General features: G+C 40.9%; 1 protein-coding gene and 1 pseudogene across 2 annotated transcripts; both read left to right on the top strand.

The window, feature by feature from the left end:
* The first annotated feature begins 1,033 nt into the window (after positions 1-1,033).
* LOC309882116 lies at positions 1,034-18,491 on the top strand (annotated as a pseudogene). The gene is made up of 7 exons (XR_014319586.1): positions 1,034-1,168; positions 2,579-2,948; positions 13,821-13,882; positions 15,843-16,127; positions 16,836-16,898; positions 17,323-17,438; positions 17,631-18,491. The product of XR_014319586.1 is annotated as an uncharacterized misc_RNA (transcript).
* Positions 18,492-22,620: 4,129 nt separating this feature from the next.
* LOC309882468 (olfactory receptor 11L1-like) lies at positions 22,621-24,213 on the top strand. Its single transcript, XM_082769602.1, has one exon. It carries the CDS (start codon positions 22,977-22,979, stop codon positions 23,913-23,915), a length of 939 nt encoding a protein of 312 aa, XP_082625728.1. The 5' UTR covers positions 22,621-22,976; the 3' UTR covers positions 23,916-24,213.
* Positions 24,214-24,714: the final 501 nt, after the last annotated feature.

The raw sequence follows: 24,714 nt of genomic DNA, 5'->3' as shown, positions 1-24,714 counted from the left end.
AGATTATCTCACATAACCCCAAAACACACTTGAATAATTTGTTTAGAAAAAAAGTTAAATGCAGTAGTTTTTCCTACAGACAACTAAATTTCACATGAAGTAGAAGTTGTTTAGTTTTGTTTATGCTTCAATAGCAATAAAAGGGGGGGAAGGGGAAAAAGGGGGTGTGGTGGGAAGGGGGCCACACACACATTCTCATTATGAAGACATCTGTCCTCCCAAACAACCACTATGTGTATTGAGGCCCTGCTTCCGAGGGTGCGGCCAAATATCACTCGTTGATGGGAAGTAGATAATTTATTTTTCTTCTCCTATGCTTCCACATGGCTTTTGCTTGGTTGTTGTTGTTTTTCCCTCTTCCTTTTCCCTTTAATTCAATTATCCTCATCTCAACCCATGAGACTTTTTTTTTTTTTTCTTTGCAGCATACTTTCTTCTTTTGAGGATGGGGAGTGAGAGAGTGGTTGTGGTGGAATTTGGCTGCCCAGCAGGGTAAAACCACCACAGGGCAAATTATTCTTCCAGGAAGGGATCCTGGTCTTCACAATGCAAGAACAGGACTGCCTACTCTATTTCTTTGTTTTGGGCATAGCTCACAGTGATACAGATGTTGAGGAGCCAGAGGTGAAAATCCTCCTTCTCCCTCCCAGACCTGATAGCCATGGGCTTTGGTGAGGGATGGTGCAACAGGTTGGAGGAAGGAGGATTTGACCCCATCTCACTCCCAGAGAGAGCATTCTCCACATTATCACGAATATCTACCCCCTCACCCTGCCCCCAGCTATCTGCAGAGCAACAACCCACACAGAAAAGGGTTCAGGGAAATGGTTATGAGAGGCCCTGGTGAGACAACCGAGGTCCCTGGGTTTCCTGTGCAGGCTGAGCAGTACTCAAAAGGAAATGTGACTTGCTCTCCCCACCCATGACAGCAGTGACTGAGGTATCCAACTCCCCAGTGCTCAAAGTACCTGCAGCTGCAAAGGGGTTGGTCAGAAATCTGTCTAGAGTTGGAAGGAAATCAGCCTTCAGTGCTGAAAGGACAGGGCTTTTCTCTGCTGACCCAAAGTGAGGAAGGCCTGAACTCTCTACCTCACCCTGCAAATTCCTCTGGAGAAGCCTGCAATGTTCCTCTGGCTGCTGGTCATCACCTTTGCTGCAGCCACTGAAGGTGAGAGCCCCACTTTTCCTGGGTCAAGGACAAGGGCATGGGTTTTGTGCTCTCTCCTCACCAGGGTGGATCCTCTGCCCAGGACTTGTAGCATTTCAGAACTACTCTTTGCCCTTTCCTGCCCTTCTGTAGGATGTGTAGATGTTGAAGGACCTAAGGAGGATGATCTGGCATAATTCTGCAGTTCCTCTGTACTTCACCTCATGGCATAGGAGAGCTGTCCACCAGCTCCAGGGCTGGAAGGGCTGGGGCCCAAGCTGACTCTTCCTGACTTAGGAAAATCTGGGCTCTGCACTCCCGTGGTACCCTGACCACTCTCTTCAGATGCCCAGAGCATTGCCCAGCCCCATACTGTCTTCTCATGTTGAGGTATGGGAGAGGCAGGCTGGCTCTGGGCTTAGCTCAGGCTGAAGAAGAAGGAGCAGAAGGAGAATGGCTGTAATGCTGTTGTGTCTCCTCTTTGCAGCAACTCTAGGAGGTAAAGGCGGGTCCCAAGAAGGATCCCAGGAACACAAGGCCATTTCTATGCCCAGGTATTTCCATGCCCAACTGTAATGCCTGCCCCATGCATTCCTTCTCTGTGGAATCCCACTTCTCCTCATACCGGGGACTTCAAGCCCATGGAGACAGCAAGGGTACCAAGCCAGGGCTGAAAGAGCCTAGCAGGGCCTGGGAGGTTCCCAGGTCTGACTTACACTCCTGCAGCATTTCAGGGTATAGCTGGACCCTGGACCCACAAAAGGTGCAGATGAGCACAAAAAGATGAGACAAACGATGAACATGTGGTGTTCAGCCCACTTCTATCTATGCAAGGTGGGGACCATCTCCAGAGATGGTGTTCTCAGTGCTGCTAGGGGTATGTCATGAGGCCAGAGGGGCCACAGGCTCCATCCACTGCATCCAACCAATAACTGCTCCAAGGAGCCTTGTAGAATCCCATTTTGAGCAGCTTTAGAATTTTACAGGGGCAGGCTATTTTCTGGGGACACAGCAAGAGCCCCATGTTTCTTGCTCCTGTGGGGATCATGTGCAACTGGCAAACCAACTCCCCATGTATCCATACCCATCCTGTTCCCTGTGCTCAGGTGCAGCTGGTGAAGGCAGCAGTGGGACTGAGAGGGGCTGGGGACTCCATGTGCTCCTTCTTTCAAGACTCTGGATTCATATTTAGTGATATGTCATGTTTACCAGCAGTTATCTAGACTCTGGTGGGTCTCCTGCCTCAGAAGTCCTTTGGGTGGTACAAAGAAATATGGTTCTGTGGTGTCTGAGCAAACCACTGCTTCCAGGGATAACTCCTAGAGCTAAAGGACTCTATTTTTGTGCACCCTGCAGCCTTGGGACTGACTACTGAACCCATGACCTTTCTCACAAAAGCTCAAACTTCATACCTGCCCTCTGTCTTTCCAGGTACCCTTTCCAACATAAAAATGGTGGCATCTGGTCCCAAGGAAGGGAAAGTCTTCGGATCACTCCCACTCACCTGCACTATAATAGGAGCACCTTTGGATAGCCCTCTCTATGACTGGAATTACGTCCGTCTGGCTCCAACAGGGGAACTGCAATTTCTAGCGTGGGTCTATCCTTTTGGGAATAACACAGGCTATGCCCCACCTTTCAAAAGCCGAGCCACCATCTCTGCAGATAAAGCCAAAAAAAAGGTTTCCCTGCAGCTGCATGCCCTTACAGCCATAGACACAGCCACCTACTTCTGTGCCAGACAGCACACCATAAAATCAATGGAGGCAGAGGCAGCACAAAAAGTGGGAGGACTACTGTGGTGACAGAGCCCTTCCTCAAAGTTACAGTTGCTTGTACATGTTCTCTGAAATAACAGTGAAGATTAGGACTAAAAGATGTTGGATCTCCCAACCTATCCATGGCAACTGAATTTGCAGAGAAGTTTGACATTTATAACAGAAGTCAGAAACAAAATTTCATGTATGAATAAGTCCCATGGGCAGCTCAATCCCCAAACCTTTCACACAACATAGACTTTCATCTAATTCACAGACTTCTCCACAAGCTACTATCACTGCCTCTTCTCCACATCTACCCTGGTGCTCCTTTAATCCCAAGAGAGTAAAAGGAGCAGGGCACCCTCAGCTCTCCATATCAGGGCTGCTGTGAAGCCTTTTGGGGCTGCAAGATGGCACTTGGCTCCTTCTGCGTGCAGCACAGATCTGCCCCAAGCTGCCTGTCTATCTCCTAAAGGGGGATTGCACCCTTGTTGGAGAGGCTGGGTACCCTTATAGCTCTGGGAACAGCAAAGGTGGATGTTTGCTTTTCTATATGCTGGATCTGGAGATTGGGCCTGAGCAGCTGTTGTCTGCTGCAGAGTATTTACAATCTCAAGCAGAAGCACATCCCAGAACTGCCCAATCCTTCTTGATAGACCTTCCTCCAGTGTGCTGTGGGTGGCCTCTGCCAGCATTGGGGCACCAGCACTGCTAGCCATACAGAAAGATTTCTTAGCTGTGTTGGCACTCAGTCCAGGTAAGTCATAATGGTGTTTCTTTGTGCACTGATGTCTGGTAAAGAGGGAAATGCAAGAGCATGAGAGGTACTTCTGACATAGAAGCGCATACGCTCAAATTATATCTAGTTGTGTCTATTCTCCCTTTCTACAGGAAGACAGATGGTCAGAGGTGGTAGTGCCCAGGGCTCTCTCACTACCTCTGCATGATGGCCACTATAGGAGGATTGGACTTCCCTCTAATCCTCAAAGATGTCGCATGTCATTCCAGATGCTCCATCCCTGACAGAGATGATGATGTCTTTTTCCAGGGAGGGAATGTTTTCTGGATACCTCCTACTCACCAGAACCACAGTACAAAAAGGATGTAAAACTGTTGGAGAGTGTCCAGAGGAGGGTGACGAAGATGGTGAAGGGACTAGAGGGGAAGACATATCTGGAGCGGCTGAGGGCACTGGACCTGTTCAGCCTGGAGAAGAGGAGGCTGAGGGGGGACCTCATCATGGTCTACAACTTTCTGTGCCACTCACACTGACATAGAGAGGATTGTATCATGTCAATGCTGTTACGTAAATAACTGATCCATTTTGTCTGGAAAAGTGAGCCAAAAGAGTGCATTTTAGTAAGATGCTGTATTCTTGTGGTTGAAATGAATTAAGGTACTTTTATGTGTTGGATTTATGGAACTCTAACAGAGAATAGTAGAGCAAGATATTAAAGAAAATATTACTCAGCAATAAAGAAGCTACTTGCATGTCTTACACAGCTGTGGTTTGACAATATGCCAGAATCCATAACTGAGAGTGAATCTACCCACTGGTGAGGAATGAATCTATCTCCTGCACTGCACTGAGACATGGGCAATGTCTTGCCCTTCCCAAATGAAACTGCTGTACCTGAAGAAACCAGTGTGTAGAACCAATATGTAGAAACCAATATGTAGAAACCAGTGTTGTTTGTCATTGGCATCTACTGACGCCACTTCCTAAACCATTCTGCAAAAACATTCAGTAACTACTGGGTTAGAAAAGAAACAAAAAGAAAAAAAGAAAAAAAAAAGAATCAAACAACAAAAAACAAACAAACAAACAAACAAAAAAAGGACTGCAAGGTTGAATTCAGTCTTTTAATCCCTTTCTTGGACCAGGCAAAAATATGAATCTGGGAAGCTTCTGATTTGTGACTTCTGGAAGAGGGAGACACAGTTTGAAAAATGAGAAACCCTCACTGACAAACCAGCAAATAGGGTGGGGGTGCACAAGAAGTTGGGAAGGGACACATCCAGAACAACAGTCCCCAGCTGACCAAAATGATATTCCATACCACATGATGTCATGCTCAACAATAAAAGCTGTGGGGAAAGAAGGAGGAGTGGGAAATGTTTGGAGTTATGGCATTTGTCTTCCCAAGTTGCCACTATGCATGATGAAGCCCTGCTTTCCTAGAAATAGCTAAAAATCTTTTCCAGTGGAAAACAATGAATGTATTCCTATTTCGTTCTGTTTGCATGTGTAGCTTTTGCTTTCCCTCAAGTCTTTATCTCAATCCATGCGTTTTCTCACTTCCAGTGGTCTCCCCTATCCCACTACAGGATTAACACAAGTCAGCACTTTGGTACTTAGCTGGCATGTGCCAGGGTTAACACCCAACACTCAACTTCTGATTGATCTAGCTCTCCACCCATATACCACCTACTCAGTTAAGCCTCTCTCATTTCCAGATATGCTTTCTTATGTGCAGAGAAAGATATGGAATAGAATAGATCTTAGAGTCAGTCACCTACAACATCCCTGGCATACCCGTCACTGATAGCAGCTGAGCTTGGAGTTGGATCCAACACACTCTGGGAAATACCTAAAACCTAGCTTTGCTCTATCCTTTCTCAAGAGTCCAATGTAATGTTTCATCCTTTCAAAGCCAAGTCATCAGCTCTGCAGATCCTTCTAAGGACCAGCTCTCCCTGCAACAGCTGCAGACAAAGCTGCATGTTTCTATATGAAAAATTAAAATTTCTTTAGAAAAAAACAAAACAAAACAAAACAAAACATAATGACTGATGGAAAGAGCAGGACAAAAGAAAAAAAAAAAAAAAGAAAAAAAAAGTGAGAAGACTGAAATGTTATTGGAGTTTTGAGAGTTGGGTACAAAACCATTTTCTTCCCATTCTTCACAAGGAAAGTTTTATTTGAAATGTCTGAAGGGTAATTTCATGATTCTAGGGAATCCAACAAGTAGCCACAGTAAATACAGTAAATCAGCCCCCACTCCTTTTCTCCTCATACACCAATTAGACAGGCACCATAGTAGAAATTGAACTAGAGTACAGTTTTTTTCTTCACAAAATGTCTAAAAATGTCTTATTGGTAACTTGGCAGAACAACCTGGGGATCGTGAGGGACTCTGGTGAAAATGAGCCAGCAATGTACCCATGGGAGTAAAAAGGATGGAGCCAGGCTTTTCTGAGTGGTACTTAGTGACATGACAAGAAGAAATGGGCAGAAAATAAAATACAGGAAATTCCTCTTAAACATAATGAAGAGCTTTTTCACTTGGAAGGTAACTAAGCATTGGAACAAGTTGCCCAAAGAGGCTGTAGAATCTCCATATTCAATACTCAACTAGATATGGCACATAGGAACTTGGTTTGATTTTCCATCAGTAAAAGAACAGAGAGGAAGACAAACTGCAGCATTCAAAAGACATCAAAGAAGGTGTGTCACCTGGTACTGAAATGAAATCAGAAACGTTTTTGTATGACTATTCATTACTGTGTGGGCTAGGTATCACAGTAGTTGAAAGAGACTGAACTACACAACACAAACTGACTTCCTGAAGAGCCTGCAGGTGTATAATATTCCACTTCCTCACAACCTCAGAGAACAGATTTGATACTGATCATGATGCAAGCTGTGGGACAATCACTATATACTATGCTAGTTTTTCTTGCACTCAAATATGAGTGTTGGGCTCAGGATAATTTGATTTTGAACATCTAATTGTCTGATCTTGGTCAGCAGGTGGGGTTTTACCTGCCACAGTTCAGAAGGTTATATTTAAGTTACTCCTTGTGTCTCTTTTGTAGCCATTAGAGAGAAAACCCGGGAGCGGGGCTTGATGTTCCTTTTGGGTCCTTTAAAACCATGTCTGTCCAGCACTTCTGCCAGGATCCCTCAAGTGCCAGCATGGCTGGAATGTATGCCCATCAACCCTGCCAGGATGCCAGGCCTGTCTTGAAGTGCACAGACACAGAGGAGAGACAGTATGAACAAACAGAGAGTGAGTTAAGAGATGATTTCAAGAGAAAAGATGAGAAGAAAGAACAGACTGTGGTGTTCAGCTGCAGGGCTCAGTCAGACAAGCACAGTGACTGGCCTCACTTTAGACATGATTTTTCTATCCTTTTCTACCTATCCCTCTTTGTTCCTCTTGCAGCTCCTTCCCCCTGCACACCTACATGGGTTTTTAGAGGTCTGCAGTTTCTGCATCTTCCCAGTCCAGCCTCTTTCTGGTTCACAGGTCCAAAATTCAGGTTGATCTTCTTGGAAATTATGCCTGTAGCTTGCTAGCTACTCAACCACTGTGACTGGGAGTTTTGTTCCTTGCTATTGTCTTCATTTTTGCTTTGTTAAGTCTGTGTCTCAGCATTTTGCTTACAGTTCCCCTTTCTTTATTTCTTATCATCCTGATCAACAGATCTTAATTCAGACAACCCTGATTGAATCAACATTCTCATACTGCATTTCTTTCTTTATCAAGTAGTACAACTGACCAGGTTTTCTGATCACTGTCTCCCACCTTAGAATCATAGAATAAGCTGTGTGCTAGGACATCCAAGGGAAGTGGATCTCTCTGGTTGAGATACCTGTGTAAAGAAGGCAGTACCCATGAGAGATACACCAGGTAATCATAATCCATAATCATAATTCATAATCCCTGATATACATGCCATCAATCTGGTATTCTGTCCTACTGACAGGGTAAGGTTTTCCTTATAATATTTTGAAAGGACTTATTCCTTCTCTTACCTGATGGGAGATTCTATTTCTTATCAGAGCAATTGGCAGAACATCTATCCATTTAAGAAGAGTTTCTTGACATAACATTGAAAGCTGCCTTTTGAGGGTTTGATTAATCCTTTTGACCTTTCCATTAGACTGGGGCCTCCAAGGGGTCCCATCTGAATCGAAGAAACTTTGATAGCTTTTGGACTATTTCTGAAACGAAATAAGGACCATTATCTGAGGATAACCCTTCAGGGATTCCAAATCTATGAATTACTTATTTTCAAAGAGCTTTTACAACTTCTCCAGACAATTGGTGTGGCAAGGGAAAGCTTCCAGTCACTCTGAAAAGGTATCTGCTAAAACAGGTAGGTATTTATAATGCCCACATATCAGCAGTGCAGAGAAATCTTTTTGCCAGTGTTCCCCAGGGATTATCCTTCATTTCACTTCATGTGCAGGTAGTCTTCTTGTCTTCTTTGTATTTGGGATTACTTACACAGCAAATTTGGCATATTAATTTCTCTGCCTTTTATCAGGGCCTCAACCACATGTTCCTGTAAGGCATCTTTTTGACTGCCAAATTGGCTTTTCTGTTTCCTTGAGTCACTTCTCCTTGTCCTTTTTTTATTGGCTATGTATTGATTTACTGCTAATTCCTTTTGTTCTAAAAGCACAAGCAACAATTTAAATATTTCTTGTCCATATTTTATACTGTTTCCATGTGAATTCAGTAATTCTTGTTCTTTCCACATGGCTACATGGGCGTGTATGACTCCAAAAATATACTTAGACTTCGTATATGTTAACTTTCAGATCTTTCTCTATTTCAAGAGCTATAATCAACACAATAATCTTGGCCTTTTGTGCTGAGGTATTCCAAGGTAATGGTTTAGTTCCTATTTCTTCCTCGAGGGTTACTGCCTCATATCCAGCTTTCCTCTCTCTCTCATGCATGAAACTGCTGCCATTTGTATGTAACTGTAAATCTTCATCTTTTAATGATTCATCCTTTAAGTCTGGTCTGCTGGTATAGACTTATGCAACAGTAGCCAGGCAGTGATGCTGTAATGGCTCTTGCTTAGTTATTGGCAACAGGTTCAATGTAGATACCATACCCAGAGTCTCTTCTTCTTACTATATCAGAATAGCTTGATATTTGGCCAATTAACTCAGAGAAACCCAGTAATGTCATTTATCATTTATAATTGTCAGAAGTTCATGAAGGACCATTGCAGTTATAGGTTGTCTCAAGGGAAGATTCCAAGTCTTCTGGATTAATAAAGCAGCTGCTTCTACAGACCATAAGCATGCAGGCCACTCTTTACTTATTTCATCAAGTTGCTTTGAGAAGAAAGCCACTGGTCTTTTCAAGATCCTGAGCATTTGGGTTATCACTTTTAAGGCCCAATGTTACCTTTAATATTGTGAGAAACAAAGTTGTGTTTTTGCAATAGAAGGTGTTTTTACAGTGGAAAATGCCACTAGCCTTGCATATTGAAAAGCGATTGTGCAGGCATGACAGTAGCATAGCAGCAGGAAGTATATTAGGAAGAGGAAGGTCCCACTGTCCCAAAATAAGGAGGATAGCTAAGAAAAACAGGAGAAGCAGTGCAAAATCAGTAAAACCAAAAATCATGAGCCCTCTATTTAGGAGAGAAGAAAGAAGAAAAGGAAAAGGATAAAATAATGGTTGGTCAAATAAAATAGTATAGAATGGTATGGTAAAAAATAGTATGGTATAGTATAGAATAGTATGGTATAGAAAGGCGTCGACTAGCTTGTGAACCTATAGTACTCAGCTAATGAGGAAACAGGGGAGAAATCAGCTGTTGAGTAATAGGGAATACAAGGTCATGGTATACTTTCACTGTGTGCTCCTGCTTGCTGGACACCTGCCATTGCAATTGCGAATAAAATAGCTTCACAGAAGATCTTGTCTAAGAAAATTATTGAGATTTTTCTCACAATATACATACAATTGGAAGGGCTTAGTCATATCTGGAAAGGCTAAGACCAGAGCTTCCATTAATTTTCTTCTTATCTCATCAAAACTTTTCTGGTACTCTGGAGTCAATTCCAGTAGTTCTTCTGACCCTTTGATAACATCATATAATGGTTTATGAATAAATCCAAAATTTGGAATCCAAATGCAGCAGAACCCAGCCATTCACAAGAAACCTCTGAACTGTCTCTTGTTTTTTGGTACTGAAATTCTGGAAATCATTTCTTTTCTTTCTGTCACAAGTATTCTTTGTCCTTTTAAACTGCATTAATTGCAGTATATATTACATTCAAGTATCCATTTTTGTTCCAAACCTCACCATCCTTCATTTTATAGTGTGGTCAGAAGTGATTACAATACCTTTTCATCTTACTTTGGTCATTGGTTCCCCAGCAAATTTAATCCAATTCTTTAAAATACACCCCAAAATGGAACAAGGGGAAACAGTCAAGGATTGGCTAGAAACCCATATTTCTCAAAAAGAGTTTTCATGTGCACTCAGCTCTGACCCTCTGTCAGTAAAGATAGCTGGTCCTTTACCAACCATCAAAAATCAGTGTGTATTCATTATAAGCTTCCATTGTGTATCTTAAGATGCAACTTCCCGTGTCACAAACTGATGCAGGAAGGAAGGTCAACACGTGCAGAAGGGGAGGTCAACATAACCGTTGAGTGGGAGTTCACTCACATAAGTCTGTTATAGTGGGAACCCAAATGGATTTATCAACCTTGAACAGTGACAGCAAGAAGTAGATAAGAAAGTAGAAAGAATTAATCATTTAAACTTTAGGTGAAGCTTATCCCATTAACATAGTAAAGTAGCCAGCTGTAGGCTAGGGAAGCCCCCTACCACTAGAAACCCCTTACCCTCTAAGCATGCGTAGTAGAAAAGTAATGTACTGTATCTTTAAACGAAAGCAAGAAGTTAAAAGACCAATCATGTAAGTGAATGCTATCATTGAACCCGAGGAAGTGATGATCTTGCATTTTGTAATATATAAAATAATTAACTGTTCTCAGTAAGGCTGGCATGCGAGCTTCGTGGAGTTACTACCTGGCATTCATCTCTATGCAGACATGAAATAAGCAAATGTCTTGATTCTGAGTGCTAATCAGCTCCTTGCACACTGGGCAAAGAACACCATTTTGGGACAGGACTGACCATGCCAAAAATGTGACAGGATAATCAGGGTCTTTCGGATATTGAGTGATAACATGGCAACAGACCACAGACTAAGTTTGATATAAGTACCCATACTGATTAATTAAGCCTGAGCAGAATGCAAGCAAGCTAAGCATAAGGTTAAGCAAACTGAAATGGAGAAGCTACTTACCATATAGTCAAGGCACTAATGTTACCTATGGATGAGCAACAATAAGGAAAGTTGTCATAGAATCACAGAATCACAGAATCACAGAATCATAGAATCATAGAATGGCTTGGGTTGGAAGTAACCTTAAAGATCATCTAGTTTCAACCCCCCTGCCATAGGCAGGGATGCCACACACTAGATCAGGTTTGCCAGGGCCCCATCCAGCCTGGTTTTGAACACCTCCAGGGATGGGCCATCCACAACTTCTCTGGGCAACCTGTTTCAGTGCCTCACCACCCTCTGAGTAAAAACTTCTTCCTAACATCCAATCTTTCTCCTCTCTTTCAGTTTAACACCCTCCCCACCCTCCTCCCCTCTATCATTATCTACACGAGTAAAGAGTCCCTCTTCATCCTTTATATAAGAACCCTTTAAGTATTGAAATGCTCCAATGAGGCCTCCCCAGAGCCTCCTCTTCTCCAGGCTGAACATCCCCAGCTCTTTCAGCCTTTCTTCGTAGCAGAGGTGCTCCAGCCCTCTGATCATCTTTGATCATCTTTGGCCCTCCTCTGGACCCATTCTAACAGGTCCACAGCTTTCTTGTACTGGGGGCCCCAGACCTGGATGCAGTACTCCAAGTGGGGCCTCAGAAGGGCAGAGCCAAGGGGGACAATCACCTCACTTGACCTGCTGGCCATGCTTCTCTTGATGCAGCCCAGGATACAGCTGCCTTCTGGGCTGCAAGCAAACACTGCTGGCCTCATGTTGAGCTTCTGATCTACCAGAAGCCCCAAATCCCTCTCTTCAAGGCTGGTTTCAATAGGTTCTTCTCCCAGTCTGTACATATGCCTGGGATTGCCCTGACCCAGGTGCAGCACCCTGCACTTGGACTTATAGAACCTCATTCAGCCCACTTCTCCAGCTTATCCAAGTCCCTTTGGATGGCATCCCTTCCTTCTGTAGTATAAACTGCACCATTCAGCTTGGTGTCATCTGCAAACTTGCTGAAGGTGTACTCAATCCCATCATCTATGTCATTGATGAAGATATTGAAAAGCACCAGCCTCTACCTGGACATAGAGCCAATGGCCACTACTCTCTGGGTGCATCCATCAAGCCAATTCCTTATCCACCGACTGGTCCACCCATCAGATGCATATCTCTCCAATTTAGAAATCAGAATGTCATGTGGGACCATGTCAAAAACCTTACTGAAGTCCAGGTAGATGACACCAGTCAGTCTTCCTTTGTCAATTGATATAGTCACTCCATCATAGAAGGCCACCAGATTGGTCAGGCATGATTTTCCCTTGGTGAAGCCATGCATTTGATTGTCAACATCTCATATTGTCTTTCACAAACATCTTCACCAGGCAACACTCCTTGATCAACCAACAAGACCAGCCAACTACTCTTACAGGGTTGTGACCTTCAGCTGTGACCAACAAGCTGATGCAAGAGTGTCAGGTGTGTTTCTAGAAGGTTTATGCTCTGTGGATAGTATACTATTATCTGGTGAATGGTTTGTCCGTATACCCAAGAAGGGCATTGTCTAGTCCATTCAGGAGCAACTGAGTGAGTCAACACAGTTGTTGTGTATCACCTGTAAATACTCTATCAATATTGTTAAAGACCACCAACGGATAAATCACAGATTTTTTTTTTTTTTAATGTGAATTGGTTATGTAAGTATGTTATATAAGTGTTCTATTCTTTTATTCTCCCATGCCATAACAGAGGAAGGGAACATCTTGCCACACATATGCATAACAAATGTATTCACGTGAATTTTATTTTTCCCTGGACGTTATGCTTGACACAAATCTTTAGATGCTGTTCATGCTAAGAGTGCAGAATTTGACCATCATGCAACATTTGATCAATCCAACTTGCACCATCCACAGCAAAATCCCTATTTAATAATGCCTCTGTTGTACAATATAACTCTACCTAATAAAGAACAGTTGGCAAAAGCATGATTTCCTGAGGTACTGAATTACCCTTACCCCTGGGCCATCCAGAAAGGTAACAGCTCTAAAAGACCAGAGTGAGCACTTTCCTCTTCTTCCTGGGAAAAAAAAATATATATATATAAAAAAAGTAAAATTAAAAAAAAATCCAAAGTGAAAAAACAAAGAAACAAACAAAAGCAGAACACTTCTGCAACTCTGAAGAGTTTTGCTAATTTCTGTAGAATCACACTCACACAACTTTTGTTTTTTCATTAGGCAAAAATCTAAGTGTTCTCAGAGCCATGTTGCAATTCTATATATCCCAGGTAGGTTTAAATCTCCACTTTTGACCCATGATCGGATTCTTATTCACAAGTCTATGTGATTTCTTTGTATGGTATATCGGTATACCTGTCTCATCTGAATACACTGTGAAGTAAAAAGGAAGGAAGAGGCACTTTTTGTAACTAAGTATATCACTGTGTTGAGAACTTGGAGTAGCACAATGGCACAAACACTCTAAGGCCTCATACAAAAACCTGAGACTGCAAGAAGAAAATTTCAAGAACATTTCAAGGAAGAAAGAAAGAAAGAAAGAAAGGAGTGTGCTGAAGGAGCAAACTGCAGTATTCCTGTGACTATTTATTCTGCAAGTATATTGCTTATTGAGTTAACAACAGAGAAGAGGAAAGAGTTTTAAAAGCTTTGGCCTGCATCACGTTGTTTGAAATCTCTCTACTACAAAAATATTTTTCCCCCCAGTTTTGGAAAGAAAAGTTTCTCTGGAGAGCTTTCATAGCATTTCATTCACAGATCCTTTGGACTAACCCCTGTCATTTTGTTCTTTGAGTTTATACACCTTTAATATGTAGTGAGGAAATCATTTCTGTTTTCTGACTATGCAGAAACACTGTGGAAACAGACAAGCTTGTATTTGGAAGTGGGATTGCTTTCTCAGTTGAACCAAGTAAGTTCTGTTTGTATTACTACTAATATATTTTGTACATGTAAGTTTGAGGTGGGGTGGACAAAGTGGAATAAATCTGAGTTGGGGTGGGTTTTATGATGTTGCAGTTGAATGAGAATTTTCTGTTGCTAGGGATCTCTTGAACATGTATACACCAACCAGGCGCTCAAGTCCTCAATTTAGTTAACAAAACTTTTCTAGACCAAAAAAGTTATTTTCCTAGCTGTGTGCATCAGCATTACTCCACATATCCTCAATACTACCTCTCCCCGACCCTTTTCCCCCCAGTAGCTGCACTACTAAATTTAACACTGTATTGATTATACCTACAGGAGATGGTATTTTGGCCCAGCTTTAGTATGATGTAAAGTTAGTTCTTTTCTTTCGTTTGTGTAACACTAAGATGCATGGAAAGGAAAATGGAGACATAAAGGGTTTCAGAAGAAAAATCCTGGGGAAAATCATGGCATATAGGATTTAGCAAGCAACTGTTTGAAATGTGAGAAAGCACTTCATATTTAGAAATGTCACTCTCATAAAGGTGATCTTTATAAGGATGGTCTACCTTCCCCAGCTTTTGTGTGGGAATGTGTAGCAATAAAGTCTCCCCCAATCCTCAACTCAAACTCTCTCAGCCTGTCTTCATAGGAGAGGTGTTCCAGCCCTCTGATCATCCTTGCAGCCACCTCTGGACTCGCTCCAACAGGTTTATGTCATTATTATGTTGGGGATCCCAGAGCTGAACACAGTACTCTTGGGGAGTTCTCATGAGAGATTGCCACGGCCAGGCACAGGCTGTGATGCTGAAGGAGCTATAACATAGGTGCAGACAAAACGCTTATAACCTCATCTTAAACCAGCTCCCATGCGAGGATATGAGAGAGAGTCAGCTCCAAGTCCCAGCAGCTGAACTTCCAGGACAGGCAACACACATGAACGTACCAGGAAATCCTGGATAACCGTTTAACTGGGGATGAGCATTCCAGAGATCTCTTCTTTTTCTCCTAGTTTGTCACAGTAATGACAGGTAGGTTTCAGCGAAAGCATAAATGCTTAGTACAAAGATGCCTTAAGGATCTACAGGAGACTTGTTTCTTTCAGAAGGAATAAGCAGAGATAAGACAGAGTAAATGGGATATGCAGAATGGCACTGAAAGCCTCTGTTAGTTGCCCTAGTTTTATTCCTTAGGATGGCTCAGCATTATGTAGTGAAACGGTCTCATAACTTGGAAATCACTCCAGAGCTCATGTAACACTATTCACTTGTTAATTTTAGAGACATTTCTATGCCTGACTCAGGTTCTTCAAAGAAATATTATGGAAATGTTGAAATAACAGAATCTGGAAAGAAACTCTTGTTGGACCTGAACATTTGTAAATAAAAATTTAACATCATTTTCTGTTTTAGCAACATTATTTTGTATCTGCAGGTAATCCTACCCAATGCCATTTATTGGAACAGTACTGTAGAGTGGAGTATCAGAGTCCTCTCACTTACATGTATATTTTATGGTTAAGCTTTTTAACCTCATCAAGTAAAGGATTTTTGCACAATTAAAAAAGGATCTTTTATCATGTATCATGTTAGAAACATATATGACTGCCCTTGAAATAAATGTTCTTTTTAGGATGTAAATTATTATGAATTATTAATGAATACGATCATTTGTGTTGTATTCTTAAGAACTCCCTCTTTTCAAAGTGCCTAATTTAAATTAATTCACATATAGGTATGAGTTTTAATAAAAACAAGTTTAAGACCCCAAGGGATTAAAACCTTCCATTAAAATCCCACTATGCTCCCTTTCTGTATTTTATCTGCTCTTTGGAAAAGAGAAGGAAGAAGACACTTAGGTGTCAGGGGACAAACATGAGTGGACTATGTTTGAATTGCAGGTGATTTAGCTGTCAAGAAAGTATGCAGAAATAAAGTTATTCTAAAGTTATGCTTCTTTTTCAGACAGACAAGAATATTCTACACCAGAAGTCATTGCACTTAAATCAAAGGTACCCAAACAATATGGCAGCAAATTGAATATAGCTTGTTTGGCAAGGACATTCTACCCTAAGAACATCAGTCTTGATGGGCCTGAGGGTCACATTGTATATGATCTGAAGGCACCTCTTATCACATTGGAGGGGATGTACAGTACATGGAAGGTAATTGGAGTAAAACCAGATGCAGAGGGGACCTGCAAGGCTGTGCACAAGAGGAATGAGACTGCAGCCAGCACAATCCTGCCAGGTACAATGTTTGTGGTACAAGCACAGACTGATTCTGGGACATGCCTCTTCCAAGATACTTTCTTAGTCTTTGAGCATCTAACAGGAACAAGTACGGTCAGAAAGATATTTAGGTGCGTAGACATGTGGAAGTGAGATATTCAAAAGTACATGGTGTAGATGATCTTAATTCAACCATTTAAGCACTGGAATTTTCTTCTTTAAAAAAAAAAGGGGGGGGAAGGAGGGATGGAGGGGGGACATGGACAACCAAACAACAACAACAAACCAAAACCAAAACTCTTTATGTTTCTGAGTCTTCCTTTATCTGATGCAAAATCGTTCAAGGCACATGAGTATACATGTCTGATAGCAGAAAGCTTGAAATAACTTACGAAAACAAAAAGAAATGGAAAATATGTTTTTTACCCAAAACTTCTGTTTTTTTTTTTTTTTTTTTTTATTATTTTTATTATTATTATTTTTTTATGGTAAAGTGCATTTCAAAAAGTATAGAAAAATCCTCAACAATCTTGGTGGACTTTTCTGCAATCACATGTAGAAAGATATTCTTTCTCTTCAAATTAATACCAGAATTAATGTCTGCCTGCCATCTGATATTCCAATAATGCTTATCTACTGCTGGGGAAAGGGGCATAGGTGTTCTTTCTTTAATTCTCATTTTATGTAGTTTAGATACAGTTTATAGTGTGTCTCAATCATTCAACAGAAGAGAAAGCTGAAGAACTGGTGACAGTGAAAGTTTGCAACATTACAGATGCCTCTACAAAAGGTTAGTTGTCTAAAGCATTAGTATAGTTTATGTACTTTATTGGTGAATCAGTAAAAATACATGAAAATGTATTATCTTTGGTACAGAAATGTCTGAATTGTAGATACTTATTAAACAATAGGCTTCACTGATTGTGGATTCTGTATAAAGACATGACAAATTACTTTCTCTAGTGTAAAAATGTCAGAATTGGAAATATTTATTGAGGAATAAGCTGCTATTTTGGGTTAACAGGTTAAATAGCTGAGAATTTTCCCTGGGATAAACCAGTAATAGGAAGTAAATTCTCACTGGGCAGGCATTTCTTCCTCTCGTCCCTGAACTTGATGAATTTCTCTGCCATCTTCCCCTCTGTTTCTCCTTCCCTCATCCATGATGTGTGCATGCCAAAATCTCTTCCATCTTTTTCTTCTTTTGAAAACAGATGTCAAAATGGAAAAAATGAATATGGTCTTCATGGTGGTTTTGTGTTTGAGAGTCTTGCTGGCTAAAAGCATTGCCTTCGGTACACTCATGACTATCAAGCTATTCATCTTTGAGGTAGGAAATAAATAATTCAGTCCCTGGGAACATAGGAGGGAAGTGTAGGGAGTGCAGACAATTTGGGTTTATAACCTCCTGTAACCCCACAAGGAGTGACACCATCTCAGCTCTTCTGTTTTCCACAGAATGAGTCAATGTTTCCAGTGACTAACTCATTGGTTGCTCATCCGCAATTTGTTTTTGCTCCAGGCTAGACCAGATCACCTCAGGTTATATAAAAAATCTTCTGCTGGCAGCTTCGAGTGGAGAAAGTCTGGAGAGAAGTCCAGACATGTGAGGACTACAAAGGGAGAATCCCCAAATACAACAAATTTGAAAAAGGGGAAGGAAAAAGTAGGTGGGAGAATTCTGAAGATCAAGTACACAAAATGACCAAAATGATTATCCAGTTTATTCTGATTTCACAGAAACTAGGCACAACTTCATTAAACAAACACTGCTTTCAGGTACTAAGTGAGCCAGCAATGGGCTGAAGAAGAGAGGGAGAAAATGTAACAGTGTAATTTAAACACTGTGGCTCAACTTTGCTGCCAATAAACATCTAAGGAACCAAAGAAGCAATATCCCTTCCCAGTTCCTGCAGAACTTTGAGTCCCATCACTTCATCAAGGTGCTCTTCAGTTAACATCATCAGAAAGCTTTCTTAAGCAGTTAATATTGTTGAACTCTTGTCTTGCTAAATTTCATTAATTGTTACAACAATTTTTTGTTATGTTTGATTCATATCAGAAATTGTCTTCAACCTACTGCTAAGCAGGAATACTTAGATTTCCTACTCCTCTATCCACTGTGTTGAAGTACCAAGTTGCTTAGATAGTTTTCAAAGCTTAAAACTGAGCTTCATACTTACTATGCTTTAAAAATAACATCTCTATTTGTATTACATTACTGTCTACAAAAGTAATGCCATACTGCTTAGGGATCCCAGGCAGAGAGGAAGCATAGTATGGTTTTAATTTTTAGATGCTTTTATTAGTGCTAGTTTTCTAGTGTAGGTGAACATAGTTTCACTGGACCTGAAGGAACTCATGTTAGACAGATATATAGTAGGTTTTTCTTTGTTCCTCTAGAAACTTTTTTCTCTTTGTCAGGTATATGGAGCCAACATTTTAGGTTTCTTAATGAAGATCAAAATAAAATTTTATTATGCTGAAGTATTGTAAGATTTGCACAGTGTCCTTACTTATGATAATTCAGTAAAAATTGATAAAATTCAACTGTCATATCCAGTCACCACTGAGAACTAGGAAATCACCTACCACATGATATATTTCCCTTCGATTAAAACTGTTTTTCTTGGGTTTTCCACAGGGTAAGAGAAAGACTGTCTGACACATTTAAAAGACTTCAGCAAGGCTAAGAAATTTGGCTTTGCTTTTAAATGAATTTTAATTATTCATGCCCTTTTAAATTAGTCAGGCTCAAAATTTTTGATTGTAACAAAAAGAAAAATAGTAAATATGAGAATAAGGAATGAAGGTACAGATCTCAGAAGGTGAGAAAACAGGATACTGACTTCCCACTTACCAGTACTGGGAAGGGGCCAACAGGAAATACTGTGGGCTGGTTTGACAGATAACCTAGAAGTTTGGTTAGCAGTCAAAACACACACACACAAACAAACAACAACAACAAAAAAACACTGCACACACATGTCCCAGTTAACTTTTGTCTCATAAGCTTCAAGCTGCTGCCTGCTTGAAGCAGGATCCTGTGGTTAAAATGAATGACTAAATCACACTTTGCAAGAAAAGTTCCCCCTTGTTTTGAAAAGCACATTAACCGAAAAGCACATTAACCACTTCCTGAAGGGAAAGGGTACACAACTGAGGTACTGTTGGCTCCAAAGCAGCAAGGCAAAATCTGTTTAATCAATCTTGTTAGGTTCAGTCGTTCACACATGCAGTCATATCCAGAAGATGTGACTTTTCTATGATTTTTCTAGGTCCTACATATCTGTGGTTGAGTCCCAGAAGCACACACACAAATCTGGAGAAAAATAGCAGTCATGTTTGTGTTTCCTAGGCATCACAAGTAACAGAAGCACAAGTGAAGCCACACAGGCTATAAGTGTCCCTTGAAGCAGTCTCCTTTCTTTTCTAGTCAAGCAAGACATACTACACTTGTGCAGTATTCAGTGATTCAGCCACCCAAACAGATCAGGCTAGATTGTTTTCACAGCACCCAGTTTCTACTGTATTGCCTCCTTTCCTCTCTGGCTTCTGAGCAAGAGCTAATTTCCCTGTAGGTAGTGCCAAGCATTTGTGTCCCCTTCCCTCCCCAAGCATGGTGCTGTCCTCAGCAGCTCTTTAACATTCTTCTGCTAGTGAAGTAGCTCCAGGACCAGACAGGGCCATGTGGCAAAGGCCCTGCTAAAACAGAGAGCTACACTTCAGAATCCCTGAGCTAGCAGTAGAGCCTCCAGCAACTCTGCTCTGATTGCAGTAGGATCTTTGCATGCTGCAGGTGTTATGTACCTCATCCTATAGACATCTTCGCCTCATGGCTCTTTCTTACAAGGGTGAGCAGTGATCCTTCTTACTTCTGTGGGACAGCTGCACACTGACAGGGTTTGGGACTGAAAGATGAAGCATCTGCCCAGAGATGTTGTTTTTAAGAGTGGCAGGCAGGACTGCCAAAGGGAAAATTCCTTACAAGCTTCTCTATGTTGGCATGGATTTGCCAAAAAAGAAAATTCTTCTCTGGCAATGTAAGGATGGACATGAGGATGCAACACAACAGATATACCCCTCCTCCTCCCACCCATCAGGAACACAGATTGTAGGTAAAATGTTATGTGAGATGAGGAAATACTATCGATGAGCAGGAAATTTCCATTGAACCTGTGAAGAGTAAGACTTTGTCCCTTTGTCCTAGCCTGTAAAGGTGCCTACAGAGGGGATTCAGCTCAACATTTGCACTAGCTTCTTTGCAAGAGCTTCAGAAATTGCTGCGTACCATAGGTACCAAACATTAGAGCTCAGTGACAAATACCAATTTGCTTGCTTTCCTCTCTTTTTTCTCCAGCCTACACAAGCCAGAAATTCCCTAAGAAAAAGGAGGAACTGCAGGACAGTTTTGGGGATGGTCCTGGGAAAAGGGGTATGTCCTGTCTCTGTGAGGTGATCATAGTGGTTATACCCTGCTGGGCAGCTAAACTCCACCACAACTGCTCTCTCACTCCCCTTCCTCAGAAGCAGAGGGGGAGAAGAAAGTAGAAAGTATGCTGGAAAGAAAAAAAAGACCCAGGGGCTGAGATAAGGGGAATTTAGGAAGAAAGAAAAAAACAAACAAAGGCCGTGTGGAAGCAGAGAGAGAGAGGAAAATAATTATTTCCTACTTCCCATCAAAAAGCAATGTTTGGCTATATCCTGGGGAGCAGGGCCTCAATATGCGTAGTGGTTGTTTGGGAGGACAGACGTCTTCATAATGAGAGCCACTCCACTCCTTCTCCCTTCCCACCTTTTATTGCTGAGTGTGACACCATGCAGTATGGAATATCCTTTTGGTTGGTTTAGGTCAGCTGCCCTGGTGATGTTTCTTTTCTCACTTTTTTGCCCACCCCCTGGGAGAGTTAGAGAGAGTCCTGATGCTGTGCCAGCACTGTTCAGCAGCAGACACAACACTGGTGTGATACCACTGCTGTTCTGGCTACAAGTGCAGAGCACAGCACTGTATGGGTTGCTGCAGGGAAAGTTAACAGCCCAGCCAGACCCAGTACAACCTCATTGCAGCCTTCCAATGAATCTCTTTTGTACTGTTAACTTGGGAATGAAGAACTCAAGAGAAAAGTCTCTTTAAAGTTTTCCTCCTCAGTAAGCTTGCCATTTTCAAAAAAATGAAAAAATGTTTGAAGAACTAAGAAAATATGTTTTGATGCTTTACGCGTTCCAGATACCTTCTGACTGAAGAAAAACAAACAAACAAACAAACAAAAAACATAAATAGGAAATAAGTAGCAAAAAGTCTTTTTTGTTTCTTATTTATTTATTTAGTTAGTTTTCCCCTTTAACATTTTGAAGACAATCAGAAATTATGAAGATGAGCCTTGAAAGCCCGTAAGTGATCAACAAGCAGCAAAACGTACGTTTTGCCTAGAGAGCTTTCCCAAAGTGTCACTCAGAAGATGCAGTAGAAAGACACAACTTGGATGAAATGTGCTGCGAAAATGTCCCAGAGCAAAATCTTCAGTTATTTTAATGTACTTCAAAATGATTTTCTTTTTAACAATAGAATTTCATTTTACAGTTACTGAGCTGCTACATTTGAGCTTTTTTTCAGAAAGCATGGTTTGGTTAGCTGAAATGTCTGTAGTGTTTCTGGTGAATTCTGGATGCAGTTTTTTCAAAGGGATTTTTCCTCTTACTGACAGGCTGTAGATGTGTCATCAGCCTTGCAGTAGTAGCTAGGGTGTTCTACGGAGTGTCTCCACCCATGGCATTACTCCCTAGAGATGCTTAGTAAAGACTGAAATCAATGTTTGGTACAGTTCCACCTTTGTCTGTGTCAGCCTGTCTTCATAAAAGTCAAGACTGACCAAAAGGTAGTTGAATCTAGAAGGGTTTCTATCTAATGAGATGTTGTAGTCAATGTAGGAGATTGTTAATAAAGCTCTAACTACAGAGTAAAGGACGTATCCAATCTAAGGACCTGAGCACAGACTGAAACCTCATCAGTACCTAATGTGTTTGTAGTTTGGAAAAGGTCTGAAGCACATACTCAATATTATGTGTAGTGGTTCATACGTAAGTGAGTAGATAAATACTATATGAATCTGCTTTATTATGTGTATGGAAAAATGAGATTATTCTTATGAATTGCATTGTGCCTAATCAACTTGTAATAATAGTTTATTCACTATGAATTCCATTCATGAGGCAGGAATTTTATCTTTATGCACAGTATTTAACAAGAAATTATATGACTGCTGTTGAATCTGTGTGGAAGTTTGTATCCTGCCATAGCAAAGCATTTTGAAAGTGTTATGTATTATCTTGATGTGTTTGAACAGGACCATGTATATGAGTAGTTTGAAATCATTATTTAAAAAAAAGTAATCATGAGTGCAATAAGTACTGTTGATTGTGCATATTAATTCTGTCAGTGAATAGTAGATCTTTGCTGTCTGAGTTCATATGTGTAAGTTTATGTATTGTTTTTTAGCATGCATTAGTATGAATGATACCTATTATATCTACTTATGCAATTTTTTACACATATCCTTATGAAAAGATACATATCCTTATGTGAAAGTGTGAAGAGTGGCTGTCTACATGACCATTTGCAATTCATTCTGTATCTGTCTATGTGAAGTTCATGAAATACATGTTAAAAAATCTGTCTTGGGACAAATAGAGAGCAGGATGTAAGGAAAGGAGGTAGAATGGAAGGTCAGATCAGTAGTGACTTTGATGCTGCTCCAAAATATTTATTTGAGAAACACAATCTTTAAAAAGAACACCTTCACTACTTAAAATTATCACATTCTGATATTGATTACTTTCTTAACAGACAAATCCTGTCTTTTTCCAAAAGATGGTAAATGACACAGCAGTACTGGAATTCAGGCTACTGGGTTTCGGTGGCAACCCACAGTACCAGATCCTACTATTCATAGTGTTCTTGGTTATTTATATTCTCACCATTTTAGGAAACTTCATTATTATTTCAGTAGTGACACTGGAGCCACGACTTCATTTACCCATGTACAAATTTCTCAAGAACCTCTCTTTCCTAGAGGTCTGTTACACCAGCACAATTGTACCCAAGATGCTGGCCAATCTACTGGCAGAGAGGAAGAGCATCTCTTTCTCAGGGTGCATGGCACAGCTTTTCTACTTCATTACCCTGGGAGCCACTGAGTGCTACCTCTTGGCAGCAATGGCATATGACCGATACCTTGCAGTCTGTGAACCCCTGCACTATATTGTGACTATGACTGCTGAGTCTTATACTCGTCTGGCTGTGGGCTCCTGGATCACTGGTGTCTTCACTGGTTTTCTCCCCTGTCTGATGGTCTCCAGATTGCACTTCTGCAGTTGCAACCTCATTGATCATTTCTTCTGTGATATCTCTCCACTGTTGAAGCTCTCATGCTCAGACACCACTGTAACAGAAGCTGTCATCTTCATCCTCTCTCTCCTCGTCCTTTCCAGCTGCTTTCTGTTGATTCTTTTCTCATACCTACTTATAATCCTCAGTATCCTAAAGATCCCCTCTACTTCTGGAAAAAGAATGACTTTCTCCACCTGTAGCTCACACCTCATGGTTGTGACTATATACTATGGTACAATGATTTCCATGTACGTCCGTCCCACCTACCGCCTATCCTCAGAGCTCAGCAAGGCTGTATCTGTGCTCTACACAGTGGTGACACCCCTTCTGAATCCAGTCATCTATGGCTTGAGAAACAAAGGATTCAAGGAGGCATTGGAAAAAATAGTCATCAGACACCATCGTCCTCGTGCTTTGTAAGATGGGGAGAGTTCAACTCTGACTCTTGTTATCCAGGTTCTTTGTTATATTCTGATTACAGTGCAGGTTATTATCTCAATAACACATTACAGTAACAGTTTCTGCTTTTTTTTATAAAGAATAATTCAAGCCAGTTATTACTGTTAACCAAAATAACTCCTGGCATATTCTCATGCTTTACTTTCCTCTTTTTCTTTTTCCTTTCTCCCTCTGTATTTACCCAGCATTTAATTTACTTTTTATTAATTTTATAATTACTATTTGAATTGCATTTTATGTTCTTGTTACTGCACAGGCACTAAAGCACAAATTTCATATGTGTTAATAAAGGTTAAAATTTCTGTATTATTTATGTTTTTCATTGCCTGTAGATGCTAGCTCATTTTTCTCTTGGTCATTTTTGGTGTGTCTATTGATTCAGAATAAATGCCACTGCAGTTTTTCTGTGTTTCATGTGTGGTATGTGAAACAAATATCTTGACATAAATAGAAACAGTGTAATCGCCTGTTATGAGGAAAAGGTATCTGAAAAGTACATTTTCTTTTGTTGCTTTACAATAATTTAATGCTATGAGTAGTTAATATGATTTAACTGAAGGATACTATTCCGTTCCTTTCTCCTTGAAGGAACATTTCAGGTGATGAGACATCAAATTATACTCTTATATTAGTAGGTGCGGACTACTTAAGGCATCTGCAGGAGATTATGAGTCATGTCACGGAAGCCATAGGAGAAGCCATCTTTCTACAGTAGCTGCTTTATTCCACTGAATGACCTATGGACTGTTAAATTCTTGGA

This window comes from Aythya marila (genome assembly GCF_965140915.1).
Source record: "Aythya marila genome assembly, chromosome: 11".
NCBI lineage: Eukaryota > Metazoa > Chordata > Aves > Anseriformes > Anatidae > Aythya > Aythya marila.
This window is presented reverse-complemented; position numbering and strand designations above follow the sequence as displayed.